Consider the following 18,564-nt stretch of genomic DNA (forward strand, 5'->3'; position numbering starts at 1 on the left):
TGTGGGGGGGGGGTGTAGCTTTAATCTAATAGTCTCCAATAACCTTTACTTTTAAAAGAACAAAGGGTGAGTCCTGAAAAAAAAAAGTAGTCATTTATTCCTTCCTGTGCGTAACAGAAACTCATGATTGATGTCTGAATGAATCAGACTCAAAAGTTCTTCCTCAACTTTATTTAGTGATTTAGTCGTGGCAGTCAGTTGAGGTTGGGGGTCTGCTTGCCTGCGTGTACTTCAGGATGTTTATAGAGGCTTCTAACATTCTCCACGGGGTGCAAACATTTTCAGGCAGAGCCACGCCAGCTGTTTGGATATTCATGAGTCCAGCGACGCGTGTGGGAGCTGTCCCGCCATTACGCGGCCTGGTGGACGTATAACTTTTCATCTTAAAGGACGGATTCCGTCACGGCTTGAAGCCGCTGCCATCTGTGGCAAATGAATATGTTTCTGCACATTCATTAGGAGCATCTTTCGGCTGGAGACCTAAGTCGACATCAGCCGGGCTTGTAAATGTTAATTAATGGGAACACAGGAGAGAGGAAAGGTCAATTATAGTTAAGACATAAAATGTGCATATGTAATTTGTGATGTTTGCTGACAGATAGATTCAGATATCAAACTCTAGTTGGAATCGCGCACTGGATACGTAAGTTAGATTGTCTGATATTAACAGTGCAGTAAAATGATAACAGTTTGCAGGATTCATTACAATATGATGTTGTAATTGCAGATAAAACTTGGATTTATGTTTACTATTTGCCTATTTTGAAAATGATTTAATACGTGATTTTGAAATTTTAATCAGTGATTTAATATGGATTAATTTTGATTCATGGCATATTTTATTGTTGGCTAGTTTTTCCTCTTTGTATCTTAACGTGGATGAGTATGCATACTTTAACATGCGTGTTTAAAAAAATTATAAAAAGTCACAATCCATTGCAGTAGTCATCAATCTTTTTGATCAATTTCCTGCAAAGTGATTGGTTGCAAAGATAAAAGCGGCATGACTCATTCGCACGTGGGCCCGATAAAAATCCAGTGATTAACTGCCCTTTGAAAGATTATATACACATTTATTTGGCCACTTCTCGTTAAAAAAAACGAGAACACACCAACCGGCAGCATTAACTTCTGCAATGTGGGCTCTTTCCATTTTTCATGTTTGTTTGGATTTTTTAAAATCATTGAGAACAGGAATGGGGCATTTTACATTAGGGGCTGATGGTAAATAACTATAATTTGACATTTTAGTCAACAAATAATCATGTGCTTTGCTTTTTTTGTTTTGTTTGGTTTTGTTTTTGCGATGTTACTTTGTTTGAACCTTCCATTCAGTGGAAGCGAAGCTGACAGACATCGAACATACAAATTTTTCGAAAAAGAACAAGCACCTGCGAAATCCTCATCTCGGTAACCGGCGACACTTTATCTTTCATGTCCATTGTTGACCAATCAGATCCTCGATTGTAAGACACAGACAAAGGCTGCAAAATACTTTTTCTTTTCTTCTTTGCAAGAAAACGATGGGCCGGTTCTGATAAAACTGCTGCTATGGCAACAGGCACGCTCCATCGTCGCAGCTGCCGTTTGTCGACAGGCTCTCGTGATTTTTCTAAATCATCATTCAAATGGGAGAAATTGTAAGACTCCGGATAATCCCCCTCCAACCCCCCCGTATCCTTCCCGAGGCAGCGTCTAATCCTTTACAATACATTCTTATGAGATCAAGTGATCAGTGTAAATGAGCCAATACAAAGCCTGAGTGGAAACATGAAACACACTGAAACTTTTTTTTTTTTTTTATTGTACTGTTTGTGTCGAAACAACTGATTGGACACACGAGTGTTAAAAGTTATCCATGTCGTGCTGCGCATACATTTGTTGGAAGTGATTAATGTGAACAGCCTGTAGGCACGGCGTTGACGGTGACTGATGGCGGAGTACAAACGCGATGATGTTCATCATGGTCCGAGGGGGGTGAATAATAACTTCTTATTTTTTTTTCCCCTCCCCATTGTTGCCTTGTTTTGAAATGAAGCCCCGAAGCGAGAAGAGACACGATGATAAATGTGTTTGAATTTCTTACCTCTGATAAAAAATAAATAAATAAATAAAAGTTTTTTTATCTGTGTTTTAAGACAGGCTAACAGCTTGTATGTCACCGTTGTGACATTTCAAAACTGATGAGCTGAGTGGCGAGTTTTTGTTTTGTTTTTTTTATCTGGCAGAAATTCATCCAGTAGATTTGCTTTCCATCTGGGTCTTCTCTTTTCTGTAGTGCTTATCATCGTTGTAAAACCTCAAAAATAATAAGGTTTTTATCTGTGTTTTAAGACAGGCTAACAGCTTGTATGTCACCGTTGTGACATTTCAAAACCGATGAGCTGAGCAGCGAGTTTTTGTTTTGTTTTTTTTTTCCAGTAGATTTGCTTTCCATCTGGGTCTTTTCTTTTCTGTAGTGCTTATCATCGTTGTAAAACCTCGACTGGGGGCATGCAAACATTCATCCTCCTGCTCAGGTCTACATTGCAGACATTTTACAAGCTTCAAATCCAATGCAAAATCCACTCAGACGATCCAAAGGAGATTCAAATGCGGATTTCTGGACTCCGAGCTTTGGCTCGCATTCCAAATCACAATTTGTTACTCATGTTGAAAGTAACAAATGACTGAATCCAAATCGAATTATTACTCCTTGCACTACTCCGAAATGTCCAACAAATGAAAAACGCTACGATGAGTTGGAAAGAAAAAAATCTCCTCAACTAGAAAGTGAGTAAGCTGCCATCTATTGGCTGCTGCTTCTTCCTCCACATTTTTTCCCTTTTTAGTTGAAAATGGCTTACTTTAACCAGCACCCCTTAACATACCGTGGCCAAAGGTAGAACCCTGGTTGTTGTTTTTTTTCCTTGTCTATGCCATAAATCCTTGCTGGCTACACTTTCATGCAATGTTACTCTTTGCATGATTTTGGAATGTGGGCCCGAGTAACTGTAGAAAACACCCAAAAGCACGAGGAGGACTTGTAAACGCCCGATGACATGATTTTCGACCCCAACCTCAGAGGCAGACGCGCTAACCAGTCAATCACCGTGCTGCCATATAATTTATTTTCACACAAGAAAAAAAAAATAATTAAAAAAAGCTTCGTTCACGTTTTAATGCAAAATTGTTTTCCGTGAAACCTCTCTCGCATTCCTCAGTCAATTTTCACATTTTAATAGAAACGATTCATATCACCTCTTCATTGTCTTCGGATGCAACGATGCTCATATGCGGGAATTAAAATGGAACCAAAGATCCAATTAAAGCGCTTTACTGGGCAATGGCATGCCCCCCCCCCCCACACACACACACACACCCCATCCACCCTGCCAGAAACCCAAACATAATTTTCATTCCCCACTCGAATGATCAAAATGAATTACTTTGTACTTTCCCGTATTAACACAGCAGCCCCCTCGCCCCTTCCATCCGAGATCCTGAGTGACCCATCGATCGGAACCCTCACAGGGACTAAAAGGAAAGGCACCGTGTCCCCCTGTGAGAAGTGCAATGGGAAGAGTCGGACGCTCACTACCCCCCCCCACCCCCAACCTCCATATGGGCCCCTGTTGCCATAGCAGCGGGAGCGCAGAAGGAGCGGTCGCGTCAGCTTGGCTGGTCAGCGCGTTGGATCGAGGCATTTGAAAGGGGTCAGTCAGCAAGGAGCTCGCATCAAGTGGACGCCATCACACCTCTTTGGCCTCAGGAAGCACCCAACCCCCACCCGACCGCCCCTCATGCATTTATTCATATTTTCGCGGAGGCCACGCATCGATTTCCAGTAAAGGGACAAAGTAGTTTGAGTTGTGTTTTTCCGCGGAAAGGGAAAGGCAAAGCAACGGTGCCCGGGGAGTACGCTACGAGAGGTGCCGTCAATTCATCCACTGTATTCATACTCTGTATTCATACTCTGTCGCACAAGCGCCATTTCTGAGAAGTGCTTCTCATCTGTGTTGCATGGAGAGGACAACCGGACCACATTGCGCAATTTCTTGAAAAGACTCCAATTTACTAAACAGGTGGCTTCATTGCTTTCAGTGACCGCGACGAGGTTACATGCTTGAAATATGAAAAAAAAAAAAAATGACAAACTCGACTAACTCCGTGTGTACTTAATAGATCCAATTCAGCGCGCACCATGAAAATACTTTGCAATCGAACGGGCGCGAAGCTACGCTAAGCTCAACCATATTTAAGATCTGTGGCCATCAACTTACGTATCCCACCGGGCATCCTCCGCTTATTTATGATCTTGTCTACGGACCATAAAAGTTGCTCAACCGAGAGTCCAATAATGGCGAAGGAAAGGCAATCGCTACAATAACTATAAATGGCTTTGTAAATCCAGTCCGTTTAGAGTACCTTATACAATCCCATCAAAACAGTCTTCCACATGACCAAAGGGAAGGATAAACATGATCTATTTTCGTTTGTCGACTTAAAATATTCATCCAGGAGGGCGAAGGAAGGATTTGATTAATAATGATGATCTAAGTGGAAAGAAATCCCTGGTTTTGGTGCGATCGGATCCCACAGGTTCCAATTATAAAGTCATTCCCACACACGCGGCCGGCATTGATTTATTAAGGTGCCAAGGCATTACGCTGTCCGTCCACGGCAGCGCAGCAATTACACACCGGTGAAAGTGTCGTCATCCAGTCTATTCTGGGTGTTTGGCCGAAGCCGTCGAACCTTATATCACCCCGGCTGGATTTATTATCCCGAAGTCCAGGAGCGCATTTCCAGCCATTTCCCCCCACCTTGTTTCCTGCTTCCCATAAACACGTATTCCTCATCCTGACACACTCTTATAACACACTTGTTCTCGGCCATCTGTGCTCACTCCGCATTCCCTTCGCTAAATATTCAAACGGCGCGTCTGTCGGACCACCTTCTCGCCATCCTGCATGATGGGGGCGCTGGAACCGGCTAGAGCAAGGGGGGGTTGCTTCCAAAAGGGAGTCTCACACAAATACAAAAAAAAAAAAAAAAGAATTGGAAAAACTTGTGGATCAGAGATGTCATCACATCCGAGCCAACAATGCCCCCCCCAAAAAAAAAATCCAGACATCCCTTTTCTCCCGCTTTTGTCCTCATTAGGGTAGCGGGGGAGCGGGAAGCTATCGCGGCTGATTTTGGGTACACCCTAGATTGGTTGCCAGCCAATCGCAAAGCTAATAATGACAAACATTCACAACCACATTTACACCTTTGGACAATTTGGAGTCGTGATTCTAAAAGTGTGGTACCAGTACCACTAGTGGTGGGTGAAAGTGACACTAAAATATACATTTAAAAATGTACTAACATCTAACACATTAGTTCATTGAGCGCCATTGACGTGAATGGTCGTCAAAGGGAAGCTTAGCAAGGAGCGTCAGCCAATTTTCATTAACCGGATTTATTCATTTATTTATTTATTGATGGTAAGCAATTTTTAAAAAATGAAATATGGCCACTCAGAATGTGGAGGTGCAAGAGAGCAGTTACATCTTCCTGCACTAGACCATCAGTACCTCGAGTAACCTACAGTATATACTCTTGTCCTTATACTCTTGCACTTTTTTTTTTTTTTGACTCGGTTCATCTCTCCGACTCCCTGTTGCTTTCATCTCTTCTCTGTCCAGGGGCTCAGCACAGTAAGCTCCTAATTTGCCATTCAAATAGCTCAGTGGGAGTGAGTGACACATGCAAATGTTATCATTGGCCGACAGGGTGGATGGAAGTGCGGCTGATTAACTCCCTTCCTTGCGACAAATGCACGACATTGGCTGGATTAACCCTGCGGGGCCAATACATGCCCGTATCCTTATCTATATCTCAGATTTTTTTTTTTTTTTTTTTTACCCATTTGGAAGAGGCCTGATCCCGGCTTGATTACTGCAATGCCCTTTACTTTGGAATGAGCCAATCCTCCATTTAGCGCCTCCAGCTGGTCCAGAATGCCGCTGCTCGCCTCTTGACTGGTACTCGTAAGAGGGAGCAAATGACCTCCCACTGAACATTCGGCAAGCCTCCTCGCTGCCCATCTTTAAAACCCGCCTCAAAACTCACTTGTATTCTTTGGCATTTGACTCAGCATGACTCAGATTTGTTCTTGGTTTTGGTGTTCGGTGCTTTCTACCGTCTTTGTTACCGATTTGTTGCTTTACTGTTGTATGTGTTAGTTGCTCCATGTAAAGCACTTCGTATGCAGCGATGGCTGTCTGAAAGTGCTCTATAAATACAGTTGAGTTGAGTTGAGTTGAGTTGAAGATAACCATTACATGTGGGGTTTTTTGTTTGCCAGGACTCACATCCCAACTGTGCCGATGGAGAGAAAATCGCCGGAATTGTATCACTTGAACCTTGCAGTGTGAATACGGCTTTGATCTACTAAAGGTACCTGTAGTTCAAAAAATATGTTCAAAGCGTCTGTTATGGACTTTAGTGGATTTGTTGAGCGCTATTGTCTGCCTCCTCATTGCTTTTTATGTTAGATGTCAAACTACAAGGACATAATTGTACATCAAGAGCACAATGGATGCTGTGGGGTTTTTTTTTGCTTTTTTTTTTTTAAACATTCCAGACTCACTTTTGACAGTGGCAGTCCTGGTGCAGTTGTAAAGAATGGCCAGCTCCCCAAACACCTTCCCGGGCCCCATGGTACACAGCTTCAGACTCTCCTTTGTCACCTCCACCTTCCCATCTGCAAAAACATGAGAGCGCACAGAGAGAAGCGGCCGTGAAGCACACTGCTGTTTTGAATTGCACATTTCAGTCCAGGTGTGCTGAACTAAAAAAAAATAAAATAAAAAAAAAAAATGAGCGGCAAAGTCTGACCAATGGAACCGACTGTGGGCATGTGTGTGAGGGAACGCGCATGCTGTGTGTGTGTGTGTGTGTGTGTGTGTGTGTGTGTGTGCGTGTGTGTGTGTGTGTGTGTGTGTGTGTGTGTGTGTAGTTGGTATTTCATTTTCGAGGGCATCCAGCCAGAAGGCTCTTGGCTCACTGAACTAGAAAAAAGAAGATTATTTTGTGGTGTGGGACTTCCAGTGTGGGCTGCCGCCGCTAAGCTCCTACGAAGTCAAAAAAAGCTGGCGGCAATACCAACGAGACAGACACCAAACTGCTCCATAGTGGTTGACTGACACTGTCGCAGAGGTAATCATTTAGCAGTATATTATACTCGTTGCAGTTCGCAGTCGAGTAGAACTGCAGTACAACAGGCTGAAAGGTGTTTCGAATAAAAGCACAGCGATACACATGTCGTGGTGCCTTGATACGGCAGATTCGGTCCTTAAAACGTTAGCATTACATTAAGCTAGCAGGTTTTAAGGCAAATTTCCTTGGTTGTTTTAAGCACACAATGCGTAATTCCCTTTTTTTATGTTTAGCTTGACGGTAAACTTGTTGTGAAGTGAGCTGACTTGACTTCACCGCTAACATAGAGCATCTCAAATGTTTGCTAGCAAGTCAAATCAACGGCTAAGTCGGGCCGGTCGCTCGTATCTCAAGGCACCGCCGCATTGTTGAATGAATACCTTTTTGTATTCGATCTCAAAAGTGACGTCACGGTGAGAACTTCTGGGATTAACGCGCGTGTTCTTTGTGTAAAAACCGAGCCGCTGTGTTGGGCAGTCGAGCCTACATTTCAATGCATGTTTAATGAACACCGACAGAGAACATAATTCAAGGACGTAATATGGTCATGCATCAAAAATGAGTCAAAGTCCCCTCGTTGCGCTACAGGTTGTATCGGATTTGGATAATAATAAAATGTAAAAATCAATATCACTTTTCTGCCTCGTGCAAGATGCCACTAGCTTGAAACAAACACACACACACACACACAACCAGGTTGCTGATGCCTAAATCTAAATGGGGAAGTTTCATGTTCCAAGTTTGTGGCATATTATTTCCGTTTTCAAACTTTAATAATAAATAAAGAGATAAATTCCCCCCAAAATTCTTAGGTTGGTGCCAATTGTGTTTGTTTTTTTTCGCTATTCACATTTGTTTGGTTCTGTAAAAGAAGCCTGATGGTGGGATCTTTGTGTTTCTTAGCAATCAGCTGAAAGCATTTTTTTCCCAGCCAATATTCCGCCCTCGAAAGGACAATCAAGAGCCAGGACAATGCCCGTGAAGAAAAATAATGCCACAATGCCCGGACATGAGTGTGAAATTTCACACTCGCCACTCACTTGTTCGCCCCAGTAATTGTTTATGTCCGGCAAGAATTTTATTCGTCACATTATCTGGTTGCCCGATGCTGTGAAAGCGCTCACACACTTGCTTCAATGTCCTTCTTTTCTTCGCAGGGTTCTCAAGAAAAGTCAAAAGGCGGATCAATCTGCTGTTTTCTCTTCCGGCTTTGATATTGATGCCGTTTTAAAAGAGGCTGACGAGAGGGTTTACTCCTTTCAATTTTCTTCAACCTTCAACACTCGAGGGAACGTCTTTCTATGTCAAAGAGAGAACACGGCTGAACTATTTCAACCGGCATGAGGTCCCGAGTCCAATTCCAGTTCTTCTTTCAACTCGTACGCAATATCATTGGGAAACATGACTGGAGTCCAAAGATCACAGCAGTGTATATTTTGGAGCCCAACGCCAATTACCGCCATTGGTAATTAGCCTTTCGCAACTTGAACGTTAATGAGTAAGTAAATGCAAGAAGCCCACGATAACATAAAATTAACACTTGTCTGAGCAATTAGCATAAGTTAACGCTGAGTATTCTTCTTCGGTCCCCTCATCTCTTGACAGTCATCGGCGAGCGAGTGCTTATTAAAGTAATATACTCCAATTACCGCCGAGCCTCCACACTGAAACCTCGCGAAGAATCGCTTGAGACACACAAATTTCCTCTTCCATTTAAACTTTTGTGGAAACGCGGCGGACCGGCGGGGACTTAAAACGAGCGCAATGATTCACAAAGAGCAAACTCGAAGAAAACATTTTTTGGAAAGCTGTGTGGGGAAAGAGTTTTGATTGCTTGTTCTTCTTAGAACAACTAAAGTGGGGGGGAGGGGTGACATTTTCCACATCTGCGTGTGCGTCCTTCCATGGTGCAGTGCGGAGAGGCAGTCGTCACCTCTTTGAATGTGTAAACATATTTTGGTCGAGTTTTGTTTGCACTCATTTACCTTCTATTTCGTGTCCAAGTCAAGGAAAGGAAAAAAATAAAATAAATCCGCTCATGTAGCAACAAGTTTATACGCTATAAAAACCTTTCAATGCTGCTCTTGTTAATCTTATATGAGCTTGACTATTCACTGAAGGAGTGTCAATAGAAAACCATCAACACAACGCGCAACCCAATATATCTTCGTTACAGTCACGTAAAGCCAAATGCCAGGCAGCAAGAATTTGGGTTTTTTTGGGGGTTTATGGTGACCAATGATGCAGCTAATAACGCGTGACGCGTTATGTCACGCGTTACTATATCTAATATAGTAGTCTGATGAAAAGTACTATTCCAAAACTTGAATGCGTTGCTTTGTGACAAAACGGAGTTCACAAATTCTTCTGCTGCAAACAATTGATTTCTGATTTTTCTTTTTTTTTTTTTAAGCAGAACTGTGACTAAAGGTCACTGATGTTTTTTTCTTTCTGTTTTTTTTTTTTAAAAGAGTTCACAAATTCTTCTGCTGCAAACAATTGCTTTCTGATTTTTCTTGTTTTTTTTAAGCAGAACTGTGACTAAAGGTCACTGATGTTTTTTTCTTTCTGTTTTTTTTTTTAAACAATGTTCATAATCAAAGTTAATTTTTATCATGACGGTATGAGCAACTAAATATGTCAAGTCAAAAAAGACTGCCTTTATTTTATATTATATACATTAAAAATGTTTTGATTTATGTTCAGTGAAGTCGAGAAAGGCTGTCTATTTTATTTTATTTGTTAAATGTATCCTTAAACGTGACTGTTAGAAATGCACTTCCAATAGAGTATTGGCAAAAAAAAAACAAAAAACAACCAATTGTCATTTTTATGTTACGTGAGGTTGTCAGCGCCGACCGAAAGTAACAAATTAAGAAACTTTTAACGCACTTATTTACTTTCAAAAAATATATATCAGGTAATCAATAATCCAGCGTAGTTACTTTTAAAATCAGGTAATCAGTTAAGTAACTTTGTTTTAAAATAATCAGTAAATTAATTAAGTTACTTTTAAAATCAAACAATCAGTGAAGTGATTAGGTTACTTTTAAAGTCAAGTAATCAGTAAAATAAGTTACTTTTTAAATCGGGTAATCAGTAAAGTAACTAAGTTACTTTTAAAATCCAGTAATCAGTAAGAGAAGTTACTTTTTAAATCAAGGAATCTGTCATTAGGTTACTTTTAAAATCCAGTCATCGGTCAAGTAACTCGGCTAATTTTTCAAGGTAAGCGTTGCAAAACTGTTGGTGACACATTTGCTACACACTCAGATCCACAATTATGGAAGCGATGGTTCGTAATCTGCCTTGGGCTCCCTTCTCAACATGTTGGAGTCAAACGTTCGTTTGATGACGTCACACACCGTTTCTTTCAGGAGATACTGAAAGCATTCATGCGTCCTCCCCCCTTGTGAGCAAGTGGCCGACGCCATTTCGCAGAAAATATCAAGAAAACCCATTGTGAGGTTTAAATTTTGGAGGTCAGCCTATGAGAATCGATTGAGCTAGAAGCATGTGAGAGACTCGCTGCTGTTTGTGCCCAAAGGGAACGGAGAAGTGTTTGGTCAGGTGATGAATCGAAATTGGAAAATTAGCTTTCACGCTTCAACTTAATGGAAATGGGCAGGAAAATAAAACAAAAGCTCTTGTCGGAACATCCAAACGCTGCGATAAATGAGGCCGAGTGGTTGGGCAGCTGCTGCAAGTCTCGCATTTGCTCTCGAGGATAACCGACGCTACGCACCAAACGCCCTGTCTCATTTTCGATCACTCAGTCATTGGTTCCGTCGTATGGAATAAACGAAACGAACGGGGATTACTGGTCTGTCGTGACTTGACATGTTGAAGTTTGTAAATCAAAATCTGTATGAAGATCAATCCAAACAGACCAACTGCGATCGATTACAACAACCTGGATGATTAAAAACATTCACAAGCTACATCCCAAATTCCATCCAAATCCAGATTTCCAAATGCTTCGGATCAGGATTTTCGGAATCAAACTCACCATCACAACATTTGAATGTTTCCAGAAACACGCAAAAAAAAAAAAATAATAATAATAATAATAATACATCCTCTCATAACACAGCAGAGGGCAAACGAATCCAAACGTTTCAATGATTCGTCTTCCATCAGGGTTTCGGTCTGTCAAGTGAAATGATGGATGGCGTGAGAGCATTGTTGTGTTTTGTCTGGAAGGAAAAATGATTGATGTCCTTCCCAAGATCTGGGAGTTTAAGCATCAAGATTAGTTTAATAGGGCTCTAAAAGACATGACCGCGGGGACAAAAGAAACATGAGCCCAGCCTGCTGCTGTGCAGCTTTTCAACCTATTGGCTTTACTGCCCTGCATGCGAACATGCTCGCTTAGCGGCACTGATGCACTTGGCTGCAGGGCAGGACGAGGTCAAGGCGAGGATGTTCACGCGGTCTTGCCGGAGTGAACGGCTGCTTTATAAAACGCCGTCGTTTTCAACAGAGGGGATTGATTTGGCGCGTTCCGGCCGATTTGTCGGCAGATTTAATCACGTAAGACGCTACAAGCTCAGGTTTTGTGTTGAAATGGTCAACAAATTGACTCCATACTCTCCCAGAGAGGAATGGAGTAATCGGGCCTTTTCGTGGCACACGGGTGCCGCTTTTGTAGCCCCGATACTTTTGTTTTGAAATACCGTATTTTTTGGCGCACCACAAACAGCCGACAGTGCGCCTTATAATCCGATGCGCCTTATATATGATGTTACAGTCTCTTTATAGTCCCCATTGAGTTGTTTCCTTGTTCGTGTTCCTATGCCATCTAGTGGTAATTATTAGCAGGAATTGTAACGTAAAAGACGTCATTGAAGTACACTCAAACAGACGACTACTCTGTGTGCTCTGCGCAGCCATTATGAAACGCAGATCATACCGAAAGCATAGTTAACTCCTGACTAAACGATGGAAGAAGGAGACAAGCAAGACGTCTAAGGATATTTAGCCCCTTGTGGATGTGAGCCCACGAGGTTCGCGTTCCTTTTGGTTGAATCAATTGTCTTCCTAACTTTTGTCTTTCATTTATTTTTTTTTTGTAATGCCATTTGTATTTATATGTTTCGTGTCCGTTTTTTTGTCAACGCTTCTCATGGATTTGTTACAGCCGCGGCGGTTGTGAAGGCTCTCTATAAATAAAGCTGTGTTGTATTGTATTGTATTCCATTTAGCGTAGCTCCATCTAGTGGATGCATAGCGCAACCGCGGCCACTATTGTAGCTTCTATTCTATGTGCCTGATAATGCGGTGCGCCTTATATACGAAAACCATTTTAAAAGAGGCCCTTTGTTGAAGGTGCGCCTGATACTCCGAAGCACCTTATCGTGCAGAAAATACGGTCATTTAAAAGGGCTTCTATTACACCACTTTTGATGTTAGTGTCAAGTAAACATTTGAGGAGGGTGTTGATCGGACATGACGAGGAAACATTTGTCACTGTTTGCTTTAACAGGAATGGATCGCCAGCATCGTCGGATAAGTGTCGACCTTTTCAAAAGGACATGGCACACACACACACACACACACACACACACACACACACACACACACACACACACACACACACACACACACACACACACACACACAAGGGTGTATTTATCAACACGGATTTGGCTTTTGGATCCATGCGAGGATAAACGCCAGCATATTTTCACATTGTCATGCACAAAACTAATAATTTCCTGTGTGGAAGCAGGCCATTAATTATTGAACTCAGTGGAGTGTGCCAGTTTGGACATCGCTGGAATGTTTGCAGTGAATAGCCGCATTGAATTTGATGAATGCCGCTCTTCGAAAAAGAACAAGTTCATTAAATGCGGGCGGGATTGGCTCTCATTTCTATGGATTTTTTTTTTTTGTTGTTGTTGTTTTGTTTTTGGGGTGCATTTCATAAGGCCTGTTTTATGACAGCGGTAGGTGCAGAAGCTTCCAGCTCACCTCTTGTCGGAAAGAGTTATTCAAATCCTATGCAAATAGCACCACGGCGAAAATAAACACCTCCACTGGGCAGCACATCTGACGGCCGAGTAAGGGCGCAGCCGTGGACGTGCGGTCAACACTCAAATACGGAGCGCGTTCGTGAAAAATCGAGGCGCGGAATTAAAAATGCAGACAATTCTGCATGCGTAATGACTGTCACTAGATGTGTGTTTTTCTCCCCCCCCCCCCCCCCCCGACGCTGGATGCGTCTCAGCATGCCATCTTTCAAGCCCACCCTGAGGGACGTTGGCTTTTGTCTTTGGCGGATCATTTGAATGCACGCAAGCATTACGCGGCACATTGCGGGACGTCGGGAAAGCACCGTCACTCCTGTCTCAAGATCACATGAGATTCTGGAGGTCTTCCAGAGAGCCGCTGTCTTTTGGGTCAACTTTATCTCTCACTGGTGCTAAAAATATCTGGCAGTAGAAGCAACATGAGTGACTGCTTGCTCCTTTTCTGAGCTGCATCGTTTGGATGGCACTTAAAAGGCCCGGTGATGGCGTGTTTTTTTTTTGGGGGGGGGGGGTACACAATAAGATTGCAGTTTATTTTTTGCGTACAAGTTTTAATGAGGCGATTTAATGTTTTTGATGAATCTATTGTAAGAATCTATTAAAATAGGGTGATATACTCTAGTTTTGACATTGGAGACTTGAGTGGAGGGCGTTCCCTCCAGAGGCCCACCTGCCGCTGATCTAGCTCATTATGCATCTGCCTTTATCAACCCAGCCACGTTGACAAATGATTGTCGGATTATTTCAGCCTTGCTCACGACTTCTGTCTCCAAGTGCCTGATTATTCTAGACATTCAAGACTTTTTGTCTCTTCGCTTCTCGCCACATTTTTGTCGCTTCGTATTTGAGCGACCAGCAATTCACGTTGATCTTGTTCTTTGCCTTTTGCAAGCGTTTTTGTTTTGTTGTTTTGTCTCTTGTTGTACTTTGCAGCTCCTGCGTTTGATAAATACCGGCAAAATTTTTTTGTTTACGATCTTATCCTTGTCTGCATTTTGGAGATCCACTCCTATCTGGATTATTATGGAGATTTAACACAAGGTGCTAGTATTCCATGCAACATCTTACAATATATAATACAATACCTGTTTATTTACATACAACAGCTGCAGATATCATTTGTACCCCACTTTAGCTAGCGGATTGCTCCCGAAAGGATTCAACATACAAATGGGGAGTGGGAAAAGCACATTACATTCATCCTGAATGGTTCACACCGAGGCCGTAACATTGAATGGTCAGAATGTGTTTTCCCTTCCCCTGATCTTTTGCGATGGCGGGGCTCGGGAACATCAAGTAACAGGATGCCGGGGAATTAAAATCCCACGGAGGATAATGGAGTGCACATGCCGAAATGTCATCCCGCTGGACCTTTTGCCGCCACCCGGATGAGCCGATGCGATCCCAATCGAGTGGAGTCACAAAGAAGGCGATAGCGTATCATGTCCAACGTTGTTGTCTTGTTTTGTTTTTTTGTCCCGGTGATGAATGAGCCGTTGCCGTTGGCTTACGAGACGTGGGTGACACAAGGCACCTGAGGTTTGTGACGTCACAGAGACCTCTTCAATCGCCTTCTTTGTGACAGTTTGAAGGGTTTGCTGAAATGAGCCGAAAAACATTCGCAATCTCTTTTGGGCAGACACAGAATCTATTCAGCAGAGGCTGAAAACGCTTCTTAGAAATCACCATCTGCTGTCTTTGATAGATGAAAGATGATGATCAAAATTGTTGTTTAGTCCCACGTATGAAAGTAAGTGGGATGTCTCTTTCTCCAGCAGGAAAAAAAATCACAGGATTGATTGTTTTCACCTTGACCGAAAATCTCAAAATGTAGCCAAAATGGGGTGGAGAAAAATACCATTTTCAAGCAGTAGGTAAGAAAAAAAGTTTCTTTTATTTGCTCGATGGCGCAAAGACAATAATCGACTTTTCAGAGGCCAGGAAAAATGAACGATAAATCGATTGTTAAGGATCTGGCCGAGGCAAAATGAGGCAAATGCACTGTGAACAACATCCAGGCAGACCTACTGGCATGGAAACGGGAGTTCAGAACATTCAAGATTTATTTATGGGGGAAAAAAAAAAAACAGCTTCCTTCGAGTCAATCATTAAATCTCAAGCAGGCCCTGAGAAGAGACGTAAAAGCAACGCACATTCTGAAGACAAATAACGGTAAAAGCAGCACAGACGCTGATGCGAGTCAACTGATAAAAAGATGAGCCGTGGTTGCCGTGGCAACAAGACGCCGCTACAGATTGTTGCTTTAAGAAACCTCAAACAGCCCCAAGAATCAAATCCGTGAAGAGCCATTAGATCCTCCTAAACCCAAACAAACAGATACCAAGATATTTATAGCCGCATCGGCTCCGGCAAAATGATTCTCTTACGAAAGAGCCGTTGAGTGAAAAGTTTTTGAGGCTAATTTATGACACAAAGCAACATTTTATGATTTGTAATTCCTTCTGATCGAAGAAGTGCCATGTTCCTCGAGTTATGGGTTGGGTACAGACTGAAGTGTTTCGTGAGCACAAACACACACACACACACACACACACACACACACACACACACACACACACACACACACACACACACACAAAAAAAAAAGAGCAAGGGAATTATGCGATATTAATGAGCTGAGAAGAAACCGATGCTGGAAATGACAAGAATACTGCCGGTTGTTGTTTCTCGCTTTATGTGGGCGGAGGGAATAAAAGCCGGAGGAGGATGCGGAGTTGCAAAAGCAGAGCGAGAGGGACAAGACAATGTGCAATGAAAAAGAGAATCAAAATCCGGATCACTAAGGCTGATTGAACACTCAAAAATTGTCCCTTAGGTGTGAGTGTGAGCGCGGATGGTTGTTCGTCTCTGTGTGCCCTGCGATTGGCTGGCAACCGGTTCAGGGTGTCCCCCGCTTACCGCCCGAAGACAGCCGGGATAGGCTCCAGCACGCCCGTGACCCTTGTAAGGATAGAGCGGATCAGAAAATGGATGGATATTGAGTTTGGTTATTTGTTTGATGGGTTTTGCACTTCAGGCCTACCGTACATGCTCCTTTGAAAATTAAACATCAGTAAATGGCAACCTTCATTAACTTTCTACGTTTAAATGTGTTGCTGTCTTGTAATGCGAAGAAAAGCGCTGTGCTTTGCTATGCTGTGCTAGCAGCTGACTGGGGCATCGCAATGTGGCACTGCAGTCCTTCTAAATTAGTTTCATTAGTATGCACATGCAAATTCACGCATTTTCTGGTCAAAGCAAACTTTTGAAGCAGCGAGGAGCCGTAAAAGTAGATGGCGTTGAACTAAATGCTCAAATTGGACAAAAACAACCTTCAGCGTTTCCTCATCCAGGAAGTGGTCCGTTCCCAAACTCACGACTCGTGACACTCATAAGACGCCTGCAATGACGCTAACGTGACTGTGAAAAGCGGGAAACGTTCGGCCTGCTCCTTCAATGTCATCCTCGAGCCTCGCATCCGGGCCGATGCAGCTGCTTAGCCCCAATGAAAGCAAGCTGCGGAAATGAAAGCGCCCCGCCATGGCAGCGCGCTCGGCGCGCCACTCATCTGCATTCTGGTATTGTCTAATTAAGTCCGGTCGGCGTGAAAGAAACAGTACGTGCGTGCGGCGCGGTCTCTTAGCCGCTAATTACGCATGGTGAATATGACAATTTTTTTTTTTTTTTTGGCTTGCACTCCTGCTCGGGCGATCAATCAGCTTGTCAACACACAGGAGCCGCTACGGGAAGCTCAAGAATGGAGGAGGAGCAGGGCTACACCCATTCAGATGTACTAATTGAATGGAAACGCAAAGGTGCTCTTGAACAAAAAATATTTGTACTAGTAACCCTGCCGTAATTAAAATCGATGGGCACATTTTTTTCACGCTAGTTGCATGCACGATATATTCGTGTGTGTGTGTGTGTGTGTGTGTGTGTGTGTGTGTGTGTGTGTGTGTGTGTGTGTGTGTGTGTGTGTGTATTCTTGTGCGTGAGGTCCGCAGGATGTGAAAGGTGCGCATTTTGCCTGCAGGCATTTTCTATTTTGCAAAAACAAACAGCTCATATATTTTGCTGTGTCCACATTGTCCTCAAATGTAACAGGTAACATGGCAGCCATTGTTTGGCCATTCAGAGGTAATGTCCAAATAATCTGTACCGGTTTTGCAACGGAGTGTCTCCGCATGAAGGCAGTGAAGCTGTCCAAGTGTAAAAATAATGAATGTAAATAATTCAGGTACTTGAGTGCTCAGTTTTTGGTGTCACGTCACAACCGAAGCAACATGAGGCAATTGAGTGGACCGCAGTATTCAACGGTCTCCTGCAAACCAACGGCTGAGTGAACTATTTTATTTATTCATTGCTGCAGGAAGAGTCAATTGCATTCAAGTTCATTTTTGGCCTTAAATGGCGCACTCCTAGACCATGTTTCCTGAAGACCACCCATCTCAGATTCGATTTTTTTTCCCCCCATTCAAAAAAAATCTGAAAAGGCAACTCACAATGACATTTGAAAACTAGAAGAAAGTGGCTCTTTAAATGTGTAACAATTTCCCATCAATTAATTAATACAAATATTTGCTGTGGTTACTATGTAGCAACAAAACAACATAGACAGGTGAACAAAAATAAATTATTTGGAGTAAATAAAATAAGATTTTTCATGCCAATGAAGTGACGTTGGCTGATCTCCCACTGCGCCCCCGATAATCTCTCAAGGCGCTCGCAGGTGCCGCAGCACAGTGGTTGGCTCCAAAGAATGATGCAAAAAGGTGAAACCGGCCCAGTTACAGGCACTGCGAGTTGACGCTCGCAAAAGTCAGGAGTCGTTGACACTGACTTCATTTTGATTTGGGGCTTTTTTCCAGAGCTCTCCTTCTTTACTTTGTGCTCAGGCCAAAGCCCTGTCCAATATAAAAGTATTACACTGCTAAGGAACTATGTCGACATGAAGTGGTGGAGCTCCTTGACAAATACTGCTTTGCCACCGTCTTGTGAAATCGATAGGCCATTCTAAACCTTTTTAGGTGGCGTCAATTCGTCCAGGATTTTCACTATTCTCAGCAGCGCTCAGTCACTACATTTGGGTTTTTCGCTTAGAATCTTCGAGCTAGGTTTCTGTAAACACAAACACGCTCCCTCTTACAGACTCAGGCACACACGCACGCACACACACACAAAAAAGGAAATGTGTATTGCACTATGGTGAAGGTGCTTGGTGGTGGTAATCGAAGTTCAAAAAGAGAACAAACAGAGAAGCTTTAACTGAACTCAACAAGAAGTGCGAAGGGAGAGGAATTGAAAAGAAAGCCTTACAGTATCTCAATGTCACTCTCGATTTCGT

At 42.8% G+C, this 18,564-nt stretch overlaps 1 protein-coding gene across 1 annotated transcript in view; it reads right to left on the reverse strand.

Annotated features, from left to right (window-relative positions):
* LOC109528789 (cGMP-dependent protein kinase 1-like) overlaps positions 1 to 18,564 on the reverse strand; it is an 81,711-nt gene that overhangs the window by 42,873 nt on the left and 20,274 nt on the right. Inside the window, 1 exon segment of the mRNA XM_019891754.1 lies at positions 6,620 to 6,733. Coding sequence (XP_019747313.1) covers positions 6,620 to 6,733 — 114 coding nt within the window.

The sequence above is a fragment of the Hippocampus comes genome, unplaced genomic scaffold, assembly GCF_001891065.2.
Source record: "Hippocampus comes isolate QL1 unplaced genomic scaffold, H_comes_QL1_v1.1 scaffold121, whole genome shotgun sequence".
NCBI lineage: Eukaryota > Metazoa > Chordata > Actinopteri > Syngnathiformes > Syngnathidae > Hippocampus > Hippocampus comes.